The sequence below is a fragment of the Salvelinus fontinalis genome, chromosome 31, assembly GCF_029448725.1.
Source record: "Salvelinus fontinalis isolate EN_2023a chromosome 31, ASM2944872v1, whole genome shotgun sequence".
NCBI classification, from domain to species: Eukaryota; Metazoa; Chordata; class Actinopteri; order Salmoniformes; family Salmonidae; genus Salvelinus; species Salvelinus fontinalis.
Window position 1 is genome coordinate 13,073,058 of NC_074695.1, and position 24,416 is coordinate 13,097,473.

At 42.2% G+C, this 24,416-nt stretch overlaps 4 protein-coding genes across 5 annotated transcripts; 2 read left to right on the forward strand and 2 right to left on the reverse strand.

Annotated features, from left to right (window-relative positions):
• Positions 1-35: 35 nt before the first annotated feature.
• On the forward strand, positions 36-4,131 carry LOC129829626 (uncharacterized). The gene is made up of 6 exons (XM_055891427.1): positions 36-123; positions 298-437; positions 531-705; positions 851-992; positions 1,130-1,195; positions 1,316-4,131. The coding sequence occupies exons 2-6, from the start codon at positions 316-318 to the stop codon at positions 4,129-4,131; spliced, it is 3,321 nt and encodes a 1,106-aa protein (XP_055747402.1). The 5' UTR covers positions 36-123; positions 298-315.
• LOC129829557 (uncharacterized) lies at positions 4,078-11,865 on the reverse strand. The gene is made up of 7 exons (XM_055891317.1): positions 11,845-11,865; positions 11,451-11,528; positions 11,179-11,307; positions 10,700-10,801; positions 10,096-10,350; positions 9,703-9,875; positions 4,078-9,532 (listed from the first exon to the last, which is right to left on the reverse strand). Exon 7 carries the CDS (start codon positions 7,646-7,648, stop codon positions 6,671-6,673), a length of 978 nt encoding a protein of 325 aa, XP_055747292.1. The 5' UTR covers positions 7,649-9,532; positions 9,703-9,875; positions 10,096-10,350; positions 10,700-10,801; positions 11,179-11,307; positions 11,451-11,528; positions 11,845-11,865; the 3' UTR covers positions 4,078-6,670.
• LOC129829573 (SAP domain-containing ribonucleoprotein-like) lies at positions 11,589-16,328 on the reverse strand. 2 transcript variants are annotated; one of them, XM_055891354.1, is made up of 9 exons: positions 15,479-16,328; positions 14,877-14,976; positions 13,399-13,448; positions 13,131-13,192; positions 12,962-13,013; positions 12,793-12,866; positions 12,221-12,261; positions 12,015-12,037; positions 11,591-11,916 (listed from the first exon to the last, which is right to left on the reverse strand). In XM_055891354.1, the coding sequence occupies exons 1-9, from the start codon at positions 15,509-15,511 to the stop codon at positions 11,887-11,889; spliced, it is 465 nt and encodes a 154-aa protein (XP_055747329.1). In that variant the 5' UTR covers positions 15,512-16,328; the 3' UTR covers positions 11,591-11,886. The 2 variants fall into 2 exon arrangements, with proteins under 2 accessions (XP_055747330.1, XP_055747329.1); XM_055891355.1 differs by lacking the exon at positions 12,015-12,037 and having other exon boundaries at positions 11,589-11,916.
• A 3,409-nt stretch (positions 16,329-19,737) lies between these two features.
• On the forward strand, positions 19,738-24,199 carry LOC129829632 (uncharacterized). The gene is made up of 7 exons (XM_055891442.1): positions 19,738-19,825; positions 20,000-20,139; positions 20,233-20,407; positions 20,553-20,694; positions 20,832-20,897; positions 21,019-23,821; positions 23,998-24,199. Exons 2-7 carry the CDS (start codon positions 20,018-20,020, stop codon positions 24,197-24,199), a joined length of 3,510 nt encoding a protein of 1,169 aa, XP_055747417.1. The 5' UTR covers positions 19,738-19,825; positions 20,000-20,017.
• Positions 24,200-24,416: the final 217 nt, after the last annotated feature.

The following is a 24,416-nucleotide window of genomic DNA, read 5'->3' on the forward strand; positions in this document are numbered from 1 at the left end:
GCAGGAAACATTTTGATTTTCTCTCTTCTCAAGGTTGTATGCTCATTAAAGGAGTATAACACATACAAACATTACCTGGATACGGTCAAGACTGACCATCATAAAACGTACAGCAAAAAGTTGGTATGTGGGCAGTATGACTGCGTTCTTAAATGTGAACTTCTGTGAAGATCACACATGTTATTTTCACGAGAAAATGTGAAATGATCATTCATCACTCTAAAAACAATCTAACATGTATTTTATTAGGTAGATAAGTGTTTAAAATGTACAACAATTGTATTTATCCTATTTAAGAAGGAACAGATACTGAGAATGGTTCAGTTGCAAGAGGAAGGACATATACCTAAGGACGTTACCCTGGAAGATATGATAGAGTACTTACTGAATAAAGAAGCACAGAACCTGAAGCATCTGCAGTCAACCATTGGTTCCAGGTAGGCAAGAAGTGCATGAGGTAATAAAGTAGAGTTATATAGGCCTACTCTGTGTTGGCAATGTCATGACTTATCTGTTTAATGTATTGATAGGGACAGGGGACAGAAATATGGCCTGCAAACTGCGTTGTATGACCAAGAGAGAGAGTTTAAAGAGGATTGGGTTTCTAAGGAGCGATCCAGGCTGAAACTCATTGAAAAGGATGTGAGGCACGATTTGAACAAGGCCAAGTATATGAAAGAGGCCAAAGAAAAGCGCATCAGAAAGGTACAAATGTCACACTTTCATCATACTTCACAAAACTACCCACAATTATTTTCATGTTTGAATAAATCATGAAAATTAAGAAATCATTTTACCTCAACTTTTGTGGATGCTAAGTTGCTATTTTTGGACTCTATGTTCTTCGCAGAAAATGTGCATTATGGAACAAAAACAGGCTATTCAGTTGAGGAAAATGGAAGAGGAATTGAAAAACCTCCAGGAGTTTGAGAGGTTGAGAGAGGCCTCTATCAAACCAAATAAGCTGCTGGAAGAAATATTTGAAAAACCAGGTAAGATTTAATTTGAATTCATCACACAGTTAAGCAATGTTTAAATGACTATGCCAAATGCAACCTACAAGGAGCAGTTGAATGTGTTTTGCTGTATATCATATCCTATTTTGTATTTTTTTGAAAATCTATTATAGCATCTGCTCAGCCTGCTCTCAAACCTGCTCACTCCAAAACTGTAAAGAAAACAGTTTCTCTGTCAGGTAAGAACATTTCCTTACTAAAGAACCATCATTTCATTACGAAATATCTTTCAGAGTATGTTCATAGCCAGTGAATGCTAAATTAAATCACATTTTTAAAATGTGTGTGTTTATTAATAGGGAAATCTAAGGAAAAGCCAGCCATGCTACAGAGGAGACCAAGCCTTGCACCACGCCAGAGGAGACCATGCCTGGATGGTCTGGCACCGCTGAAGGGTTTCCAAGAACCTGTTTTTAGGATCTTCAAAGCCATCAAGGGACAAAGCATCCCAGACAGAGCTCAGCTGAAATCTGTCATCCTCGACCACTTAGGCTCCAAGCTTGTCAGGAAGCAGCTGGCGGAGTCAATCAGGGATGAGGTCAAACTGACGATTCCAGGGTCTACACCAGCGGCACAAAGGGCTCTGAGTGCCAGAATCGCTTACGATGTGTTGAAGTGCGTCTCTCGAGCGGACAATCCTAGCAATGAACCTGCCTGCAGACTCCGTGGGGGAAACACAATCAAACCCAATGCTCAAGCAGATGATCCAGAACCAGAGGAGCGGATGGCCAACGGAGAAGACATAAACACCTATGTGACAACGTTGATCACTGACGTTCTGGAGGAAGTCCAGGAGCAGGTTATTGTAATGATCCGAGAAGACTCCCCTACCCAATTCAGAGTTGTCTCTGCAAAGGCCAGCCAAACAGCCATTGATGTGGTAAGCAATGTTTTGGAAGACATTAGACACTTTATAAATGAGGAAAACATTGAAGAGCTTGCACTAGACTGTGATGCTGAAGAAGGCACCTCAGGTATAACAAACATTCAGCCACCTGCATTGACTGCATTAAAAAAGGCAGACCCCGAGAACCGCCGAGATTCCTGTTCAAAACTAGAAGGTGTCGCCTGTGACCTTATTAGCACTGCATATGACAGCATCCTATTCGAGCTGGCTTTTCCTGAGCTTCACGGTGAAAGAAATGAAAAAGCTCCTTCCCTGACTCTGGAAATACTACCCTCGGAGCCAGTGATCTCATCTTTATCCAACTCTCCCAGTTATGGAATGGTGTTTTCATCTGACACTTCAGAGGTTGCAGAAAACAACAGTAAGACAAGCAGCTCAGAGGCCTCCGCAGCTGCATCAACCTCGTCCCAGGAGACGACTGTGATGGCCAGTGTTCCATGTTCTTGTACTACTTCCAGAGCAGATATGGAAGGAATGCTCTCTGAGGCAACAGGCGAGCACCCAGCGAAATCAATGGCCTCTGCAAAAGTTGAGTTGATCGCTGATGATTTAGTGGAAGATGCCATCGATATGTGCAGTGAAATGATTTTAGACGACCAGCCACTAGCCCTACTACATGACGATCCTGAAGAAGGTACATCAAATGTTGTTGTTCCTGGACCAATTCAGAGCAGCCTGTCTGGATTTGATGAACGCCACACAAAATCACAGGTCCTTGCAGTAAAGATTGAAGACCATGAGGTAAAGCCAATTTTGATCCAAGACACAGCGCTCATATCTCCAGGTGAGAAGAATACGGATGAAAAAAGAGTCATTCGAGTAAGTTATGTCTTTAACTCATCCCCTAGAAGGAAAGCTCACCAGGCCACCAGAAGCACCTCTTTTCCTAACCTCTATGTCACCCTTGTGGATGGAGTTCTGGACCAAATTAGCACAGAACCTTTCAAAGAAACCCTGGCCCAATCTGTGAGAAATGAGGTAAGACATTCTGTCTCTTTGCCTCAATTTGGATCGGTGAACCTCAAAAGCGAGGACTGCTCAGAGAAAGAAATGATTGAGGATATGTTGAAAAGTGTATCCACAAAACGCAATAAAGACCAGGCCTGTCAGCTGACCGAGAAAGCCAGTGAGACCATGAATGCCAACGTAGATGCCATTTCACTTACCCCCAAACTACAGTCTACTGCCAAAGACCAAATCATCAAAGTTCTGGAGCAGGTCAACACTAAAATAATCAATATGATTAGACAAGATTCTCCCAACAGGACGATTTCCCCCAAGGCAAACCAGACTGCCATCAATGCTGTCAGCAACATTTTGGGTGCTATGGGAACCTCTCTCAAGGCAAGCAACACACCATTTGTTCCTAATGTGGCTGGACTCCAGCCTGACCTAGATGATGTAGCATCTTACTCAACTGAAGCTTTTGAGGGATATCCAGGGATCTGGATGTCATCCCTGAAGATAAAATATATTGCCTCAGGCCTCATGGACACTGTCTGTGATGACCTACTGGATGAGGATGGTTTCCTCAGACGGAGCGCTGGTGCAATATCCTCACAGGAAGACCTTGATCTTCAGAAGGTAATTACTTCAAAACCAGCATCCCCAGTCAATTGCATGCCCGTCAAAGGATGCCTGTCAATGTCCTACCTTGATGCTTTGAAGAATACTGAAGACATTGAAAATGCTACTCACCTCAGTAGAAGCATTGACTCTCTCTCCGTAATTGGTGTGCCTACTTCAACCTCAAAGGAAGTTTCATACGGCACAGAATTGAAACTGACACAGTTGCAAAAGGATGTCTCTGCATTATCCTCACTTTATGCCATGAGCAACTGTCGGAGCTCATTGGAGTTTCCCTCCAGTCGATCCGATATCCCTATTGACAAAGAGGCCCAAAGGATTTCCTCCACAGACGAAGAAGACAGTCTGTCCAAATCCCTCCTGACCTCTTCCAAATCAGTCTTCAATGTCTCTGGCCTCGTCCCTACTCCTCCAGAGGGAAAGCCAAAGGTGAGGCTGCCACGGCGCACAGTACTTCGCCTTAGGAAGGTTCCAGAGGAGCCCCCCAAAAAGATGCACATTTACACAGTTTGCAGGGATGCTTTTCATTTCCCAACTGAGACAATGCGATCGACCAGTCCATCATCATTCGAGGGAGAATTCTCAACTCCAGAGTCCCAGGTAATACTGTCTTTCTCATAGTCCTAATCTGAAAAGCTTTTTAACACTTAGCCCACTGTTGATATTTGAATAGCCTTGATTCTAAATGTTTTTATTTTTGTAGAGCTTTCGTAGAGCTTTGAGAACTCTGTTATGAAAAGCGCTGCACAAATTAAATGTATTTTTTATTCATTAAGAGCGGTGGACAGCTCAGACAAGGAGTCTATCTTTAATATAGACTCATCCAAAAGACTCGTCTCAGAGATAATGCTGTCTGTTCGGGAGGACGTTGTTGAGGCAAAGCAGAGCGAGATGGCCGCACATCTGGCTGAACTGTCGTCTGACAATGAGACGCTCAGCACTTTGGCTCAGAGTGGGACACCCCGCGCCGATTCATGAACTGCCTCCAACACCTCTCCTCACAGCGAGAGTGATAACTGAAGAGAATTCACATGTTTACTTGGACATACATTGCATTTGCTTACAATATTTTGAATCACATTGAGCTATTAAATGCATTTATTTTCTAAAAAAGACAAAAGCATTTTTTTTTTTTACAATGTGTAGTTTTTCTTAGATGTAAGTGTTAAGTTAGGAATATTAAATAGAAAATTAGGAGAGAGTAATTATATATCTTTGCTCTGAATGGTGACATTGTTTAAACAGTCTCACAATTTGACCATAAAATATTAATACACAATTTTTTTTTTACACTGACTTTTATGGTTCTAAAGGGAGGAGGACAAAGCTGCGTGAATTTAGGAGTCACAAGCGCCCCAGTAATCTTTATTAACTTTACATTCCTGCCATTTTTCCTGCTTGTAAGTAGTCTCTCTTAACAGCATTGTATGACCTATTGTTCTGTTGACACAGAAACGCTTCACTAATCAGTACAACTTCCTCTGTATTCCAGTTATTATACCTCAGATTGTTGAATTTATGCATCAAGAGTGTTGTGGTATTTTATTCACTGTTTATTCTGGCAAGATTTGATCATTATTGCTCGGATTGTCAGAATATTTTAATACTGAATAGCCTCATTAGAATAGAGCTGCAACTATTTGAGGGTAAATCCCAGAATCATTAGGACTACTTTGGGACATATTGAGTCAAGATTGGCCTAAATGCAATGGGTCAGGTTGTATTTTAAGATGGCTATTCACTTATTAGCACACGTGAGTCTGTAATCACCAATGATTTATATATAGGCTATACTAGATGACTAATAAGGCATTTTATTATATTGTAAAAAATATTTTGGAAGCAATAGAAATTCATTTATTAATGACTACATTTGTTTGTGACACATTTATCATATTACAGACACCTTAATGCATACTTTTAAATTATATTATGTGAGCTAAACATACAAAACCATTTTTTTCCTGAAGTATAATTTTTTAGAGATTACTGAAATCTATGTCCCCACTACAGAATACTTAAATACATGTCATTTAATTGAAATACTGTAGAATTCCATTCATTCCTATGGGGGAATGCTTTTACCCGGGGAGTACCAATATAGCCGACCGGTGTTTTCAACGCCTCTCAATAGCCAATACATAGCAAAAACCAATCCAGGGTTTATATACATCACTGGTAATTACCCAATTTTAATAAAAGCTAGTAACATTCTCAACACTCCAGCAGTTTCACTAGACTTCTTACAGTATCCTATAAGAAGTACATCTACTGTACACACCATAGTAGATATTTAGTGGTGACTTTAGCATGTAAATCTTGGTGAGGCAAACTCCTGTCATGACGTTGGCCTGTGGGTAAGGTTTATGACCCCCCCCCATAAATAACTTTCTCCCTTCCCTCTCTTCTCTCTCTCTCTCTGACTCTACTGAAGGACTCTTGAATAGCCTTTGTTAAACATAGAGAGTCTGGGAACATCAAACAAGTGGGGGGAAGGAACCATATTTCGGCAATAGAACCAGTTAAATATGATGTCAGTTCGGTTGTCATCTGAGACATTATGACTGATGACAGGACGAAAAACTGTATCTGGGAAAGTCTACACATTCTAGTTATCAGATTCACAAGGAATTGTTGTGCAATTAAAATATTTGAATATGAAACTATTTGTGAAAAGATTAAATGTAATTTTAGCTTCCAAATTAGAAAATTGGGTTTTTATAAGGTTAGAGCTCTGCTCAATCAGTGGCCCGCCCCTGTGAAGAGACATGGGTTATAAACTATGAAACACGCCCTTCTCTCCCTCCACTCTATAAGCCCTTGACGAAAATGTAACCTCCTGTTCCGAGTACACGAGGCCTGCAGCCTCTGCGTTAAAAGGTCGATGAAGACGGCTGCACAGTACTGTCTTTTATCGATGGTGGTTATGATATCGTTCAGTACCTTGAGCGTGGCTGAGGTGCACCCGTGACCGGCTCGGAAACCGGATTGCACAGCGGAGAAGGTACGGTGGGATTCTAAATGGTCAGTGATATGTTTATTAACTTGGCTTTCTAAGACTTTAGATAGGCAGGGCAGGATGGATATAGGTCTGTAACAGTTTGGGTCTAGGGTGTCACCCCATTTGAAGAGGGGGATGACCGCAGCAGCTTTCCTATCTTTAGGGATCTTGGGCGATGTGAAAGAGAGGTTGAACAGGCTGGTAATAGGGGTTGCAACAATGGCGGCGGATAGTTTTAGAAAGAGAGGGTCCAGATTGTCTAGCCCAGCTGATTTGTACGGGTCCAGGTTTTGCAGCTCTTTCAGAACATTTGCTATCTAGATTTGGGTGAAGGAGAAGCTGGGGAGGCTTGGGCGAGTAGCTGCGCGGGGGGGAGCTGTTGGCCAGCCGTTGAGAAATGCTAATTGAAATTTTGATTATTATGGATTTATAAGTGGTGACCGTGTTACCTAGCCTCCATGCAGTGGGCAGCTGGGAGGAGGTCCTCTTGTTCTCCATGGACCTTACAGTGTCCCAAAACCTTTTGGAGTTAGAGCTACAGGATGCACATTTCTGCTTGAAAAAGCTAGTCTTTACTTTCCTGACAGACTGCGTGTATTGGTTCCTGACTTCCCTGAACAGTTGCATATCGCGGGGACTATTCAATGCTATTGCAATCCGCCACAGGATGTTTTTGTGCTGGTCAAGGGCAGTCAGGTCTGGAGTGAACCAAGGGCTATATCTGTTCTTAGTTCTGCATTTTTTGAACGGGGCATGCTTATCTAAGATGGTGAGGAAATGACTTTTAAAGAATGACCAGGCATCCTCGACTGACGGGATGAGGTCAATATCCTTCCAGGATACCCGGGCCAGGTCGATTAGAAAGGCCTGCTCGCAGAAGTGTTTTAGGGAGCGTTTGACAGTGATGAGGGGTTTGACCGCGTACCCATAGCGGATACAGGCAATGAGGCAGTGATCGTTGAGATCCTGATTGAAAACAGCGGAGGTGTATTTGGAGGGCAAGTTGGTCAGGATAATGTCTATGAGGGTGCCCATGTTTACGGAATTAGGGTTGTACCTGGTGGGTTCCTTGATGATTTGTGTGAGATTGAGGGCATCTAGCTTAGATTGTAGGACTGCCGAGGTGTTATTAAGCATATCCCAGTTTAGGTCACCTAGCAGAACGAACTCTGAAGCTAGATGGGGGCGATCAATTCACAAATGGTGTCCAGGGCACAGCTGGGCGCAGAGGGAGTTCAATAGCAGGCGGCAACAGTGAGAGACTTATTTCTGGAGAGATACATTTTTAAAATTAGAAGGTCAAACTGTTTGGATATAGACCTGGAAAGTATGACAGAACTTTGCAGGCTATGTCTGCAGTAGATTGCAACTCCTCCCCCTTTGGCAGTTCTATCTTGACAGAAAATGTTGTAGTTGGGTATGGAAATCTCAGAATATTTGGTGGCCTTCCTAAGCCAGGATTCAGACACGGCAAGGACATCAGGGTTGGCAGAGAGTAAAAGCAACTTTGGGAGGAGGCTTCTGATGTTAACATGCATGAAACCAAGGCTTTTTCGTTCACATTAGTCAACAAATGAGGGTGCCTGGGGACCCGCAGGGCCTGGGTTTACCTCCACATCACCCGAGGAACAGAGGAGGAGTAGGATGAGGGTATGGTTAAAGGCTATCAAAACTGGTCGCCTAGAGCGTTGGGGACAAAGAATAAAAGGAGCAGATTTCTGGGCGTGGTAGAATAGATTCAGGGCAAAACGTGCAGACAGGGGTATGGTGGGGTGCGGGTACAGTGGAGGTAAGCCCAGGCACTGAGTGATGATAAGAGAGGTTGTATCTCTGGACATGCTTGTTATAAAATGGTTGAGGTCTGTAGCTAAGAAAGTGTACTGTAGCTAAGAAAGTAATAATAAAAAATAAAAAAGTAAAATCATACTTTTTGGAGAAATGTCCTCTGGTCTGATGAAACAGAAATAGAACTGTTTGGCCATAATGACCATCGTTATGTTCGGAGTAAAAAGGGGGAGGCTTGCAAGCCGAAGAACACCATCCCAACCGTGAAGCATGGGGGTGGCAGCGTCATGTTATGGGGGTGCTTTGCTGCAAGAGGGACTGGTGCACTTCACAAAATAGATGGCATCATGAGGCAGGAAAATTATGTGGATATATTGAAGCAACATCTAAAGACATCAGTCAGGAAGTTAAAGCTTGGTCGCAAATGGGTCTTCCAAATGGACAATGACCCCAAGCATACTTCCAAAGTTATGGCTTAAGGACAACAAAGTCAAGGTATTGGAGTGGCCATTACAAAGCCCTGACCTCAATCCTATGGAAAATCTGTGGGCAGAACTGAAAAGGAGTGTGCGAGCAAGGAGGCATACAAACCTGACTCAGTTATACCAGCTCTGTCAGGATAAATGGGCCCAAAATTCACCCAACTTATTGTGGGAAGCTTGTGGAAGGCTACCCGAAACGTTTGAACCAAGTTAAACAATTTAAAAGGCAATACACTCAATTAGTATTTGGTAGCATGTAAACTTCTGACCTGCTGGGAATGTGATGAAAGAAATAACATCTGAAATAAATCATTCTCTCTACTATCATTCTGACATCACATTCTTAAAATAAATTGGTGATCCTAACTGACCTAATTAAGGGAATTTTTGCTACGATTAAATGTCAGGAATTGTGAAAAACTGAGTTTAACGTATTTGGCTAAGGTGTATGTAAACTTCCGACTTCAACTGTATGTAATGTGGTAGAGAACACAGTATCCGAATATTGCAGTCTTACTTAAGAGGGTCCTTGTGGTTATTGTCAATGCTGTCAGCTTCACTGTCTGGGTCTCCACTACAGGTCTGGTCAAGAGCGAGTGGTCCCTGCTCACCCTCACTCTGTAGATGAGGACAGCTGGACAGACAATCCTCATCAGCTCCCCTGGACTGTGACTTGGCTCAATGCAGTGGAGGAATGTACAGGAATGGGACCATGCACTTAATAGTAAATGCTCCAATTTACCTGGAATAGCAACTATTATAAAAAAGAACAGCTATCAGGACACCGGAGAGTAAAAAATGAGCTGTTAAATATGGTGCAACACATTTTGTTGTGCATGGTCTCTGATAAATAAAATAGGAGGTTAAAATGTTGCCAATGCATATGTGTAGAAAGAAAAAAGATGGTGCAGAAACATTTCACACCTAGGATGAGGCTGGCTTCACTGCGGCCACTGTCCTGCTCATGGATCTCAGTGCAGTTGTATCCACTGAGCAGAGATAGGAAGGCCTCAGGAAAGGGACCAGATGAGGCCTTCCTCAACTGGGCCTGGAGAGCCATGGCATTCCACCTAAAGTGCTCCACGCAGAAGGTCACCCTGAACGTAGACATAAGAGTCACACGTCAGATAAGATCTAAGGTCACAGAGAATCACAGATGGCGCAGATATTCCCAATGTATTTATGGCAAACAAACTTAAAAAGGACTCTTCATTGATACACTTCAAGGGATTTCCCCAATTTAAGCCTACATACAACATGTAGTTGTTGTTTTGAGAGCTGGATAGAAGACATTTATATCCAAGTTGCTTCACTCACCATTCTTTATTTTCAACCTTAGGGGGCTGCATTCGGGAAGCGCTTGCCATTCTTGTTAGACACATAACTACACTGTCCGTAGGGGGCGTTCTTGTCCTCCAGGACGTGTTTGATGCAGAATTCCCACCAGGCGGGGCTGGGAGCAGGGCCGCTGGGTGAAGGAACAGGCCTTGGGCTCTTGGGTACGGGCAGTCTGGGACAAACGGCCCCAGCATGACGGCAACACGTGGATCCTTATCCTGTTCATTAGTGGTTCTGGAAGGGAAATACATACTTTAGGTGAGCAACAGGTGCTGAAGCAGCAACGATACAGTTAAGCGTCAATGTGGTTAGTCAGCTGAGACTAGGGCAAAATATGTGATGGCAAGCAGAGAATACAGGGGGCACTAGAGTGCATCTTGCTACTACCACAGTACAGTAAACATGGGACATGTAAAGTTGATTTGTGTGTGTTGTTCACGGACCTGACCTTAGGCTTTTTTACGGCATTTTCACACAGTTTGACTATTTGAAGATTTTAAATAAATTTGAAAATTTGTAGCTACTTTAAGTTAATAACTTCAGTCAACACGTTAAGAGATAAAGCAGATTGCGTTCATTGCACCTGTCACATGACGAAGCTTATCGTAGTTCCCCAGAACAGTTGAGCCAGTCATGTGTGTTTGTAAACAGCACAACGGGAGAAAACGAGCTGGTGAGGCACAACCTGTGAGAGAGAATGTATTGGAGCTATGTCTTTTTCACAAAAGATATCAAGACCACTTCAAATGTTATCAAGAACTTTAAAGTCAAGTTGCATGAAATGTTATTGCTCCGTTTCTTGCCAGAACTTGTATCAAATAAAGCAATATCTAATCAAAAAAATAATAATCATATAACACCAACCTGCAAGCGGAGAAATCAATGTCAAACAGTTATGATGCAACTACCATCATGCATATTGACACAAGTACGTACTTTGGGTGTTTAAAAATAACAAAAAAGGTAGAACACTGGATCTACACAATCAGTTTGTGGTCAGAGGATCCCACTGCAAATGTCATAGTGAGTTTGAAGTGGAGTGGTCAGACCATGGAGACTTACATCACTGCGGACGTCTGGTGAAGGGTCCTGAGGGTTGAGGCATGCATGGGTCACCTTGATAACATGCTCCAACTTGCGGGGCTGTTCCTCAACCTTTGCAGCCAGGAACAGTGTTGCTGGAGCTATGACCTTAGGATTTTAAAAAATGGTACATTTTGATCAAAACTGGTGTCTTGTTAGTGCTACGCATTATGCATTTCACATAAGATTTCATTAAAACTTTACAAGACACAATTGTGCAAGGGAGGCTGTCAGTGTGCAAAAGTACTTACATTTCTGTGGAACATGGTGAAGGAATGGATCATGTAGAATCGGTGCATATACACAATAGCAGTATTGTTAGCTGGGACCTGATACATAAGGGATAAGGATAACATAATATCTCAGTGAGATTTAACTCAAAAGTATTTTGAGCATCTTTGGGATGAGATGGAAAAGGCTGTCCGCAGCATGAATGTACCTCCGTACAATCTGCAACAACTGCGTGATGCTATCGCACTAGCATGGACTAACATCCCTGTGAAATGTTTCCGACACCTTTTAGAAAGCCCTGATGAATTCAGGCTGTTCTGGAGGCAAAGGGGGGGGGTCTAAGGCAGTACTAGATAGGTGTACCTAATAAGCTGTCCAGGGAGGATAGAAGCTGCCCTATCCCTAGGCGCTCACCTTCTTGGAAACTGAAGAAACGTTCCCGCCAAATCGCTCTGCTCACTTTTTTAGCTGTTCAACGCTGACCGCCTACACAGAACACAGAGATAGATGTTTGATTAAATCTTCTGGTTCACATTATTTAAATGAGGGGAGGTCATTGTTTATCACATATTTGGATTACTCACAGTGGATTTATTCACAGTAACACCTTTGATAGAGAGAAACACTCATTAAAACCAGAGTGCAAATGCAGGAGAAAACATAATTACTTGTGATAATGAGGTTGTTCAACACTTGTTTATAAACTGACTGCAGGTTATGGTTCTTGGATTTAAAAAACATTAAAACCACGCATGAGAACTGTGAAAATGACTGGAAGATTCACACTGACCTGGGGTGGAAGTTGGAGGTGCAGCAGCGGGCAAACCAAACCTGAACACAATACATATTTAATCAAATCAAAGTTTATTTGTCACGTGCGCCAAATACAACAGGTGTAGACCTTACAGTGAAATGCTTACTTACAGGCCCTAACCAATAGTGCAAAAAAGGTATAAGGTTAACAATAGGTAAGTAAATAAATAAAACAGTAAAAAGACAGGCTATATACAGTAGCGAGGCTACATACAGACACGTTAGTCAGGCGATTGAGGTAGTATGTACATGTAGATATGATTAAAGTAACAATGCATATATGATGAACAGAGTAGCAGCAGTGTAAAAGAGGGGTTGGCGGGTAGTGGGACACAATGCAGATAGCCCGGTTTGCCAATGTGCGGGAGCACTGGTTGGTCGGCCCAATTGAGCTAGTATGTACATGAATGTATAGTTAAAGTGACTATGCATATATGAGAGTAGCAGCAGTGTAAAGGGGGGGTTGGGGGGGAACACAATGCAAATTGTCAATATAGGTTAATAGATATGCCCAATCAATAGTGTGGGGAATATTTGTGGGATACTGACCGGGCAGCATGTATGGCCTTCTTGTCATCAGCTGACGCAGGGACATTGAAGCGTTCTGCTCTTTTCTGTACCCTCTGGGGAAACAGGATAAAACATTTTAATTATAAAGTTAGCACACCACCATTGCATTGAAGACTTGTCATGACTGGTGCAGCAAGCATCATATTACCTCATCCACAGACGCTGGGGGTGTGATTTTTACCACTTTCTTTTCAGCCGTCCTGAAACACATTAAAATCACATGAATAACATATTTCAATAGGGACATCAGATCATCAGGAAAATGGAGAGAAAATGTCACTCTTCAATGTGTGTTCACATAAAAGGAAAAAACTTACTCCTCAGACACTATGGATTTCTTTTTATTATCCTCAGTGATGGCATCCTCTTTCGTGAGGTCCTACATGTTCAAATGCATAAAGCATCATCAAGAAATGCACCTACGATTTTACGTTTATTTTCCTGGCAGATATTTCACCAAAGCAATTGCAGCATGTACAAAGTGACTTTATACTGTATGATCAAAATTCTACTGGACATGGTGGAACCCATCTAATCCATACATGAAGTGCCATTGCTGCTATAGTGGTTTAAAACCAGGCTTACCTCTGGCTCTTCTCCCAGAACATCATCTTCATTTAGGCCCATGTCATCCTCTGTTTAGGATGAAAATCAGGCTTATGATTCACCTGACCATTTCATTGACTGGGTAGACTTTTCACCATATTGCTCACACCTTTTAAAAATAAAAGGGTGTCAAGGGGTAGAGGCTAGTAGAAGTTGATTTGGAATTCAGAAAGTTACACTTTCATAGCCCAATTCAAATCATCAAGTTTGCAGATGACAACAGCCTGATTACCAAAAATGACGAGACAGCCTACAGGAAGGAGGTGAGTGCCTTGGCGGAGTGGTGCTAGGAAAATAACCTCAACAAAACGAAGGAGCTGATCGTGGCTTCAGGAGAGAGCAGAGGGAGCACGCACCCATCCACATCGATGGGGCCGCAGTGGAGAAGGTGAAAAGCTTAAAGTTCCTCAACATACACATCACTGACAATCTGAAATGGTCCACCCATACAGACGATGTGGTGAACAAGGCGCAACAGGAGGTTGAAGAAATTTGGCCCCTAAGACCCTCACATTTTTAACGATGCACCATTGAGAGCATCTTGTCAGGCTGTATCATTGCCTACATCTTGTCGGGCTGTAGCATTGCCTGGTACGGCAACTGCACCGTACACAACCGCAGGGCTATCCAGAGGGTGGTGCGGTCAGCCCAACATATCACACTGCCTGCCCTTCAGGATATCTACAGCACCCAGTGTCACAGGAAGGCCAATTACATAATCAAGGACCTCAGCCAAATGAGCCACGAATTGTTCACCCTACTATCATCTAGAAGGCGAGGTTAGTACAGGTGCATCCAAACTGGGACCAAGAGACTGAAAAACAGCTTCTGTCTCAAGACAATCAGACTTAAATAGCCATCACTAGCCGGCCTCCACCCAGTATCCTGCCCTGAACTTAGTCACTAGCTGGCTATCACCCGGTTACTCATCCCTGCACCTTAGAGGCTGATGCCCCATATACATAGACATGGAACACTGGTCACTTTAATAAATGTTTAATACCATTTTCCCCATTTCATATGTATATCCTGTATTCTAGTCAAGGCCATGCTATTCAACTATTGCTGTACATATACTATTCTATTCACGTATTCTTCAGATATACTACGTATTATATCCACACTGTCCATAAATCCCATCACACACTCAACTCCAACATGGCTCATCCTAATATTTCTATATTTCTTAATTCCACTTTCATACTTTTAGATTTGTGTGTCGTTAGATATTACTGCACTGTTGGAGCTAGGAACACAAGCATTCCGCTACATCCGCAATAACATCTGTGTTATGCGACCAATAAAAATTGATTTGATTGACATCGGCTGATTTGATATCAGCTGGTGTAAAAGGGCTGTATAAATACATTTGATTGATTGGAAACAGCACCAGGCTTTATTAGAGTATGGGAAACTGACCCCATGTGTATTTAGTCCATACATTATTGCATGCTCACCATGTTCCTCCAGATAAGCCTGTAGTTGTGTGATCAGTTCCACTTTGTTGCCCTTCACATCTAGACCCCTGGTTTCACACTCATGCTTCAGTTCAGCAAGCTGTGGGAGAGACATGAGTGTAGATTACTGGTTAGATTACATTTGAGATGATATCCTACTAAATGGCAATTTTTGCAATTCAAATGTTACTGCCCAACAGCGAAGTGCTTGAACGTTAGGCCAAACATCCTGTACAATTTCATTCATCATTCACTTGTAGTCGTGCATGCGCTGATGTCAGTTGCCAACTTCACAGCAGTAGCAGAGCAAACTTTGGCCCTCGTTGAAAAACAAAGCCACCCCAACCCAATACACGCGTGGATATCTCAAACCTCAAAATGCCTTGTTAGCTAGCTACACCGTGCAGCAAGCATGGACTATTTCCGTCCTGTCCGCTAGCATCTGCTAGCTAGCTACCTACGACTCTTTGTGTCCGAAGATCCCCAGCGTGCTAGATCATGATTTACAAAGTAAAGATAGCTAACAACATACAATACTTGATTTCCCCAAAATATAATAACGGTATTAGACGCTTCAAACTAAGCTAATACGGGTTAACAACCTTTCGTTTCTGGAGCTCCACAACTTCAGCCATCTAGCTTTGTTGTAGTGGTAGGTCATTCGCGAACAAACGACTCTCTTTCATTCGAGTGATCCCTGGATGTCCCTCATGCAGGTCAGGTAGCAGTCTCCTCTGGAATTTGTGAGGTGGTACCACCACCCTTGATCCCCACAGAACACATCCTTGATCAGTGGACAACTGGTCTTTCTTGTCGATGAATGGACGAAGGTTATCGTCATTTACGAAGGTTGGCCAACCGCCTAATGTTAAGTCCAAGACTTTGGAAAGCACTGGATCTTTCCTTGTTTCCTCTGCTATGTCTGGAGCAGATATGGGCAGTTCGTCAATGAGAGAGATCTGGAAGACTGCTCTATCATCTTCACTGTCAGAGTTACTATTGCATGGTAGTCTTGATAGTGCATCTGCATTTGCGTGATCACAGGATCGTCTGTACTCAATCTCGTTGCCGTGTTACGTTCCTTCTTCCTTTTTTTTCTTGACAATATTTCTCCATTGAGATCGCCTAATTTAAATGGGTTCAATTAGTTTTTTAAATGTATTTAACCACCAGAGGGCAGTGTCGCTATTCTGGACTCCAATAGTCTTGCTACTTGGCAGCTCCTGAACACTGTACCTGCTAGCAGTGCTTAGCCTTTTTTTTACTGGCGAAAGAAAATATAACAATAACTGACGAATTAAATAATTATTTTGAGTTTCATTACTCACGCAACATTCTTCCCTTCAAGCAATGTCCGTTAAAGAAGTTTAATCACCTCGTCGCCACTGTAATATTTGTGTTGTGGAGAAATGACCAGGCAGAAGACGGGAGTACAGTTAGTTTTCGTTTAGTCAAAACCTATTGAGCTCTACAGTTCCCGGGCACACTAGTGCGCATGTGCATTTTCCATTAGTTGTAGAAACTTAACACTGTCACCGTTTAGTAACAGCATAGTAACTAATATAAACAGATGTAGATCCCAGATACTACATGAAAGAGCCGTTAATTTGGCTTCCTGATTTGCATAGCCTACTGTTATTGTTTTTTGAGACCCATTATCCAGACATCGATTATCTGCTGACAAATTATAAAAATATTCACTGAAGATGGTAATTTCTCAGTGCAGGAACAATCTAGTGAGGAGCCTCAGTCTAGTTCGCGCTCATTTTTTTCAGTGCATTACATTTTTCTCTCAATTTGTTTTTGCAGGCTATCTAATAATCTGGTCAGGTAAAAATGTATTTGAACTCAAATTTCACGATGTGGTATGCAACTTTTTGCGATTTAAATTATATATTGACAATTTTATCATGGTTTAAGGTCAATTCCTAAGAACTACTGAACGAAAGCCCGTTGGGAGCAAAATTAAATGATTCCAGTCACCGAAAAGATTCGGAATGCCCGTTACAACTTGGATAATTAAATGCGGAATCTGTTTCATCCATCAGAAATCGACCCGTCTGCTTCTTCAGTAAAATCCCAACCGCTTTGAGTTGGTACATTGCTATCATAAATCTTTTTTTGTTTTTGTGTGTAAATTCGGTGTAACTTTAGTAATTTGCTTTGACACAATGAAATGTATAGCCCAGTTTTTAATGTAAAATATCTTTATTGATAGGCCTAAATCGTTCATTATATACATTGATCCTCACTTTTTTTATCCAACAGATTTAGAAGGGAAAAATTAAACAATGTGACTCCAATACATGCGGTATAATCAATGGAATTTCGGATATGCCAATGCGTTGCGTCACAGATGGTACAGTATTCTCACTACATTATGATGCATATGTATTGACAAATAATCATGTTCAGAGGCATTTTGCTCTTTACTGTCATGCTGTGCAATGGAGAACGACGTTTTTAAAAGCTGTCAGGTAAACACTTTTGCTTTCACCTTTGCATTTTGCTAAACTTGTAAATAATTGTCTAGCCTAAGTATTGTGTAATTGATAAGGTAAAATAGACGATTGTGTACTCCAATAATATGAAGTCTGAACTCCTCAGTCTTGTGGTGTGGATATGATCTGGGTTCAATCACAGTCAGTCTCATTGGTGCCATTGGACCTTGATCGCACAGTTGATGTCTATCAGCTACTGGGGTGTTGTGAGAGGAGGTCAGGGGAGGGGTGAAGTGTAGCGGTGGTTCCGTAAATAGAATAACCTTGCCTAATACTTGAGCCTATGCATTCGCTCAGCAGCATATATCCATAAACATCATGCCAGCTGATTCGTGATTTTGACTGGCTGAGAAATGCTGTCTGCCTCTCTCTCTCGTCCCAAAACCCAACCCGTACACGTTCATTACTATGGGACAGTTGGAGATCAAATTTGAATATTGAAACAATGTTGCAAATGTCGGAGAGACAGACAGCCAGGTTTATACAAATCTCTGCTGTTGAAAACTCACTGTTAGTATAAAATAATTCTTAAATAATGTCTAGATGCTTTTTACAGTGGAGATCAAGTTTTAACTTCCCTGCCTGGACTGACGAGACAGTGGATTGCGCAGTCAGATGGAACAGAGTAAATAGGCATTTTAACATCATAGATTTAGCCGGTGGTAACTTGTGGAATAGACACCGGCTGGAATTAGCTTTAAACCAATCAGCATGCAGGATTAGATCCAGCCGTTGTATAAAGAGCAAATATCACAACATAGGTTGTAATATGGCTTTTTTACTGTCTTGGCTTTGTCGTGGAAACTCGCATTACAAATATAACACTTACAAGAACTTGTGAATTCAATAAAGGCTTTTTAATACAAAATATCAGAAGCCGTCTCAGTCCGCGGAAAAGACCACTTCCATAAGCACTGGCTCTGTTCTTATACACATACATCAAATGAGTCCATCCCACATGCAAATGAAGTTCCTTCCCTTAGTCCATCTGCCACCATTATCTTTCAGTTTAAGCTTCCTGCTTGTTCACGCCCATATCTGCTTTCAGTTAGGTTATAATGGTGGCAGAACCCCTTCTTGTCCTAAAAATAATATATGTCCATCTATCCTATGGGCCTATGTCTTTGGCCTTCGTACTTATGTTTAGCTTGGTGTGCTCTTTGGTATGTTTGCCCTTATTAGGATCAGCAGACTATGTGTCCCTCTAACATTAGTGTGTCCAGCTGTCTTATGCGCCTATGTGTCGCCTTCTCCTCCTGTGGTCTGATGTACAAATTTATATCTGTCCCTATATGTACCATTTAGTCCCACAGCTTCCCCAGTGATTTTACACATGCACCGCTACTGGTCAGACACAGGTCACATAATTAGGATCTCTGTGGCAACAGTAGCCTGGGCCCAGATCTGTTTGTGCTCTTGTCAACTTCATTGCTCTTATAGCTAAGCCAAAAATCATATTTGGCATGACAGTGAGTTGATATAAAAAACAAATAGACTGGCACTCAGGCTACGGCAACAGTAGTTCATTGGGCGTCAACCTATGATGACATATCAGGCTCGCCGCCATGTCATAATGGTCGGATGAACTATCACAGGTGAGTTTGTAAGAAATACATTATTGCTATGTTGCTGTTTTCAGGAGAAGACCCTGTGTCAGATACCCTCGCGACCAGAGAAGCAAACTCGTCCACTGAAAGGGAAGCCTCCTCAGATCATGATAGAAACAAAGCCGTCAGTGAGCAGCAGATTGCCTGCCATGACAAAGCTTCCGGTCCTACCTGGGGTCGCCTTTAAATTTCATAGAGCCAGCCTGGGTAAAAATGTAAGCAGAACATATATTTAACAGGATACAGTATAACATTTTTTTTTTTAAAACAAGCATACAATAGAATGGTGCAGTAGAATAGAAGGGTCCAGTAGAATAGAAGAAGGGTCCAGTAGAATGGTGCAGTAGAATAGAAGGGTCCAGTAGAATGGTGCAGTAGAATAGAAGAAGGGTCCAGTAGAGTGGTGCTTTAGAATGGAAGAAGGATCCAGTAGAATGTTTATTTTTTTGTTCATATCCTTGTTCCTTCAGTTGTATCAGCCTACATCTGATTTCAACCTCAGTGACCCAAACTGTCACATTATGAGGCCGACGTACAACAGTTTGCATGACCCAAACCTCAATGAATACTACCATCAGAAGGAAATGCATGAGAAGTTAAAGAAGCGAAACTTCATCACTAAAGAGGACAATGTAAGTTTGAAGTTAATATTATTGTTTCTGAACAGTGTAGTAGAAGACTGTAAGCTTTACCGATAGTTAACTCCAGGACTATTATAGCAGGAAACATTTTGATTTTCTCTCTTCTCAAGGTTGTATGCTCATTAAAGGAGTATAACACATACAAACATTACCTGGATACGGTCAAGACTGACCATCATAAAACGTACAGCAAAAAGTTGGTATGTGGGCAGTATGACTGCGTTCTTAAATGTGAACTTCTGTGAAGATCACACATGTTATTTTCACGAGAAAATGTGAAATGATCATTCATCACTCTAAAAACAATCTAACATGTATTTTATTAGGTAGATAAGTGTTTAAAATGTACAACAATTGTATTTATCCTATTTAAGAAGGAACAGATACTGAGAATGGTTCAGTTGCAAGAGGAAGGACATATACCTAAGGACGTTACTCTGGAAGATATGATAGAGTACTTACTGAATAAAGAAGCACAGAACCTGAAGCATCTGCAGTCAACCATTGGTTCCAGGTAGGCAAGAAGTGCATGAGGTAATAAAGTAGAGTTATATAGGCCTACTCTGTGTTGGCAATGTCATGACTCATCTGTTTAATGTATTGATAGGGACAGGGGACAGAAATATGGCCTGCAAACTGCGTTGTATGACCAAGAGAGAGAGTTTAAAGAGGATTGGGTTTCTAAGGAGCGATCCAGGCTGAAACTCATTGAAAAGGATGTGAGGCACGATTTGAACAAGGCCAAGTATATGAAAGAGGCCAAAGAAAAGCGCATCAGAAAGGTACAAATGTCACACTTTCATCATACTTCACAAAACTACCCACAATTATTTTCATGTTTGAATAAATCATGAAAATTAAGAAATCATTTTACCTCAACTTTTGTGGATGCTAAGTTGCTATTTTTGGACTCTATGTTCTTCACAGAAAATGTGCATTATGGAACAAAAACAGGCTATTCAGTTGAGGAAAATGGAAGAGGAATTGAAAAACCTCCAGGAGTTTGAGAGGTTGAGAGAGGCCTCTATCAAACCAAATAAGCTGCTGGAAGAAATATTTGAAAAACCAGGTAAGATTTAATTTGAATTCATCACACAGTTAAGCAATGTTTAAATGACTATGCCAAATGCAACCTACAAGGAGCAGTTGAATGTGTTTTGCTGTATATCATATCCTATTTTGTATTTTTTTGAAAATCTATTATAGCATCTGCTCAGCCTGCTCTCAAACCTGCTCACTCCAAAACTGTAAAGAAAACAGTTTCTTTGTCAGGTAAGAACATTTCCTTACTAAAGAACCATCATTTCATTACGAAATATCTTTCAGAGTATGTTCATAGCCAGTGAATGCTAAATGAAAATCAAATTTTTAAAATGTGTGTGTTTATTAATAGGGAAATCTAAGGAAAAGCCAGCCATGCTACAGAGGAGACCAAGCCTTGCACCACGCCAGAGGAGACCATGCCTGGATGGTCTGGCACCGCTGAAGGGTTTCCAAGAACCTGTTTTTAGGATCTTCAAAGCCATCAAGGGACAAAGCATCCCAGACAGAGCTCAGCTGAAATCTGTCATCCTCGACCACTTAGGCTCCAAGCTTGTCAGGAAGCAGCTGGCGGAGTCAATCAGGGATGAGGTCAAACTGACGATTCCAGGGACTACACCAGCGGCACAAAGGGCTCTGAGTGCCAGAATCGCTTACGATGTGTTGAAGTGCGTCTCTCGAGCGGCCAATCCTAGCAATGAACCTGCCTGCAGACTCCGTGGGGGAAACACAATCAAACCCAATGCTCAAGCAGATGATCCAGAACCAGAGGAGCGGATGGCCAACGGAGAAGACATAAACACCTATGTGACAACGTTGATCACTGACGTTCTGGAGGAAGTCCAGGAGCAGGTTATCGTAATGATCCGAGAAGACTCCCCTACCCAATTCAGAGTTGTCTCTGCAAAGGCCAGCCAAACAGCCATTGATGTGGTAAGCAATGTTTTGGAAGACATTAGACACTTATTAAATGAGGAAAACATTGAAGAGCTTGCACTAGACTGTGATGCTGAAGAAGGCACCTCAGGTATAACAAACATTCAGCCACCTGCATTGACTGCATTAAAAAAGGCAGACCCCGAGAACCGCCGAGATTCCTGTTCAAAACTAGAAGGTGTCGCCTGTGACCTTATTAGCACTGCATATGACAGCATCCTATTCGAGCTGGCTTTTCCTGAGCTTCACGGTGAAAGAAATGAAAAAGCTCCTTCCCTGACTCTGGAAATACTACCCTCGGAGCCAGTGATCTCATCTTTATCCAACTCTCCCAGTTATGGAATGGTGTTTTCATCTGACACTTCAGAGGTTGCAGAAAACAACAGTAAGACAAGCAGCTCAGAGGCCTCCGCAGCTGCATCAATCTCGTCCCAGGAGACGACTGTGATGGCCAGTGTTCCATGTTCTTGTACTACTTCCAGAGCAGATATGGAAGGAATGCTCTCTGAGGCAACAGGCGAGCACCCAGCGAAATCAATGGCCTCTGCAAAAGTTGAGTTGATCGCTGATGATTTAGTGGAAGATGCCATCGATATGTGCAGTGAAATGATTTTAGACGACCAGCCACTAGCCCTACTACATGACGATCCTGAAGAAGGTACATCAAATGTTGTTGTTCCTGGACCAATTCGGAGCAGCCTGTCTGGATTTGATGAACGCCACACAAAATCACAGGTCCTTGCAGTAAAGATTGAAGACCATGAGGTAAAGCCAATTTTGATCCAAGACACAGCGCTCATATCTCCAGGTGAGAAGAATACGGATGAAAAAAGAGTCATTCGAGTAAGTTATGTCTTTAACTCATCCCCTAGAAGGAAAGCTCACCAGGCCACCAGAAGCACCTCTTTTCCTAACCTCTATGTCACCCTTGTGGATGGAGTTCTGGACCAAATTAGCACAGAACCTTTCAAAGAAACCCTGGCCCAATCTGTGAGAAATGAGGTAAGACATTCTGTCTCTTTGCCTCAATTTGGATCGGTGAACCTCAAAAGCGAGGACTGCTCAGAGAAAGAAATGATTGAGGATATGTTGAAAAGTGTATCCACAAAACGCAATAAAGACCAGGCCTGTCAGCTGACCGAGAAAGCCAGTGAGACCATGAATGCCAACGTAGATGCCATTTCACTTACCCCCAAACTACAGTCTACTGCCAAAGACCAAATCATCAAAGTTCTGGAGCAGGTCAACACTAAAATAATCAATATGATTAGACAAGATTCTCCCAACAGGACGATTTCCCCCAAGGCAAGCCAGACTGCCATCAATGCTGTCAGCAACATTTTGGGTGCTATGGGAACCTCTCTCAAGGCAAGCAACACACCATTTGTTCCTAATGTGGCTGGACTCCAGCCTGACCTAGATGATGTAGCATCTTACTCAACTGAAGCTTTTGAGGGATATCCAGGGATCTGGATGTCATCCCTGAAGATAAAATATATTGCCTCAGGCCTCATGGACACTGTCTGTGATGACCTACTGGATGAGGATGGTTTCCTCAGACGGAGCGCTGGTGCAATATCCTCACAGGAAGACCTTGATCTTCAGAAGGTAATTACTTCAAAACCAGCATCCCCAGTCAATTGCATGCCCGTCAAAGGATGCCTGTCAATGTCCTACCTTGATGCTTTGAAGAATACTGAAGACATTGAAAATGCTACTCACCTCAGTAGAAGCATTGACTCTCTCTCCGTAATTGGTGTGCCTACTTCAACCTCAAAGGAAGTTTCATACGGCACAGAATTGAAACTGACACAGTTGCAAAAGGATGTCTCTGCATTATCCTCACTTTATGCCATGAGCAACTGTCGGAGCTCATTGGAGTTTCCCTCCAGTCGATCCGATATCCCTATTGACAAAGAGGCCCAAAGGATTTCCTCCACAGACGAAGAAGACAGTCTGTCCAAATCCCTCCTGACCTCTTCCAAATCAGTCTTCAATGTCTCTGGCCTCGTCCCTACTCCTCCAGAGGGAAAGCCAAAGGTGAGGCTGCCACGGCGCACAGTACTTCGCCTTAGGAAGGTTCCAGAGGAGCCCCCCAAAAAGATGCACATTTACACAGTTTGCAGGGATGCTTTTCATTTCCCAACTGAGACAATGCGATCGACCAGTCCATCATCATTCGAGGGAGAATTCTCAACTCCAGAGTCCCAGAGGCCAAGGTAATACTGTCTTTCTCATAGTCCTAATCTGAAAAGCTTTTTAACACTTAGCCCACTGTTGATATTTGAACAGCCTTGATTCTAAATGTTTTTATTGTTGTAGAGCTTTCGTAGAGCTTTGAGAACTCTGTTATGAAAAGCGCTGCACAAATTAAATGTATTTTTTATTCATTAAGAGCGGTGGACAGCTCAGACAAGGAGTCTATCTTTAATATAGACTCATCCAAAAGACTCGTCGCAGAGATAATGCTGTCTGTTCGGGAGGACGTTGTTGAGGCAAAGCAGAGCGAGATGGCCGCACATCTGGCTGCGCTGTCGTCTGACAATGAGATGCTCAGTACTTTGGCTCAGAATGGGACACCCCGCGCCGATTCATGAACTGCCTCCAACACCTCTCCTCACAGCGAGAGTGATAACTGAAGAGAGATTCACATGTTTACTTGGACATACATGGTAGAAGCATTTGCTTACATTATTTTGAATCACATTGAGCTATTAAAGAATGCATTTATTTTCTAAAAAAGACAAAAGCATTTATTTACAATGTGTAGTTTTTCTTAGATGTAAGTGTTAAGTTAGGAATATTAAATAGAAA

Bases quoted from the DNA above. Each gene is read 5' to 3' on its own strand.
- LOC129829626 (XM_055891427.1), top strand. From the start codon at position 316: ATGGTTCAGTTGCAAGAGGAAGGACATATACCTAAGGACGTTACCCTG. The intron at 993-1,129 runs GTAAGATTTAAT...AATCTATTATAG, and splicing joins AGAAATATTTGAAAAACCAG to CATCTGCTCAGCCTGCTCTC. The intron at 1,196-1,315 runs GTAAGAACATTT...GTTTATTAATAG, and splicing joins GAAAACAGTTTCTCTGTCAG to GGAAATCTAAGGAAAAGCCA.
- LOC129829557 (XM_055891317.1), bottom strand. From the start codon at position 7,648: ATGCTTAATAACACCTCGGCAGTCCTACAATCTAAGCTAGATGCCCTC.
- LOC129829573 (XM_055891354.1), bottom strand. From the start codon at position 15,511: ATGGCTGAAGTTGTGGAGCTCCAGAAACGAAAG. The intron at 13,014-13,130 runs GTAAGTTTTTTC...AATGTGTTTCAG, and splicing joins AAATCCATAGTGTCTGAGGA to GACGGCTGAAAAGAAAGTGG. The intron at 12,038-12,220 runs GTCAGTGTGAAT...TCTCTATCAAAG, and splicing joins ACCTCCAACTTCCACCCCAG to GTGTTACTGTGAATAAATCC.
- LOC129829632 (XM_055891442.1), top strand. From the start codon at position 20,018: ATGGTTCAGTTGCAAGAGGAAGGACATATACCTAAGGACGTTACTCTG. The intron at 20,695-20,831 runs GTAAGATTTAAT...AATCTATTATAG, and splicing joins AGAAATATTTGAAAAACCAG to CATCTGCTCAGCCTGCTCTC. The intron at 20,898-21,018 runs GTAAGAACATTT...GTTTATTAATAG, and splicing joins GAAAACAGTTTCTTTGTCAG to GGAAATCTAAGGAAAAGCCA.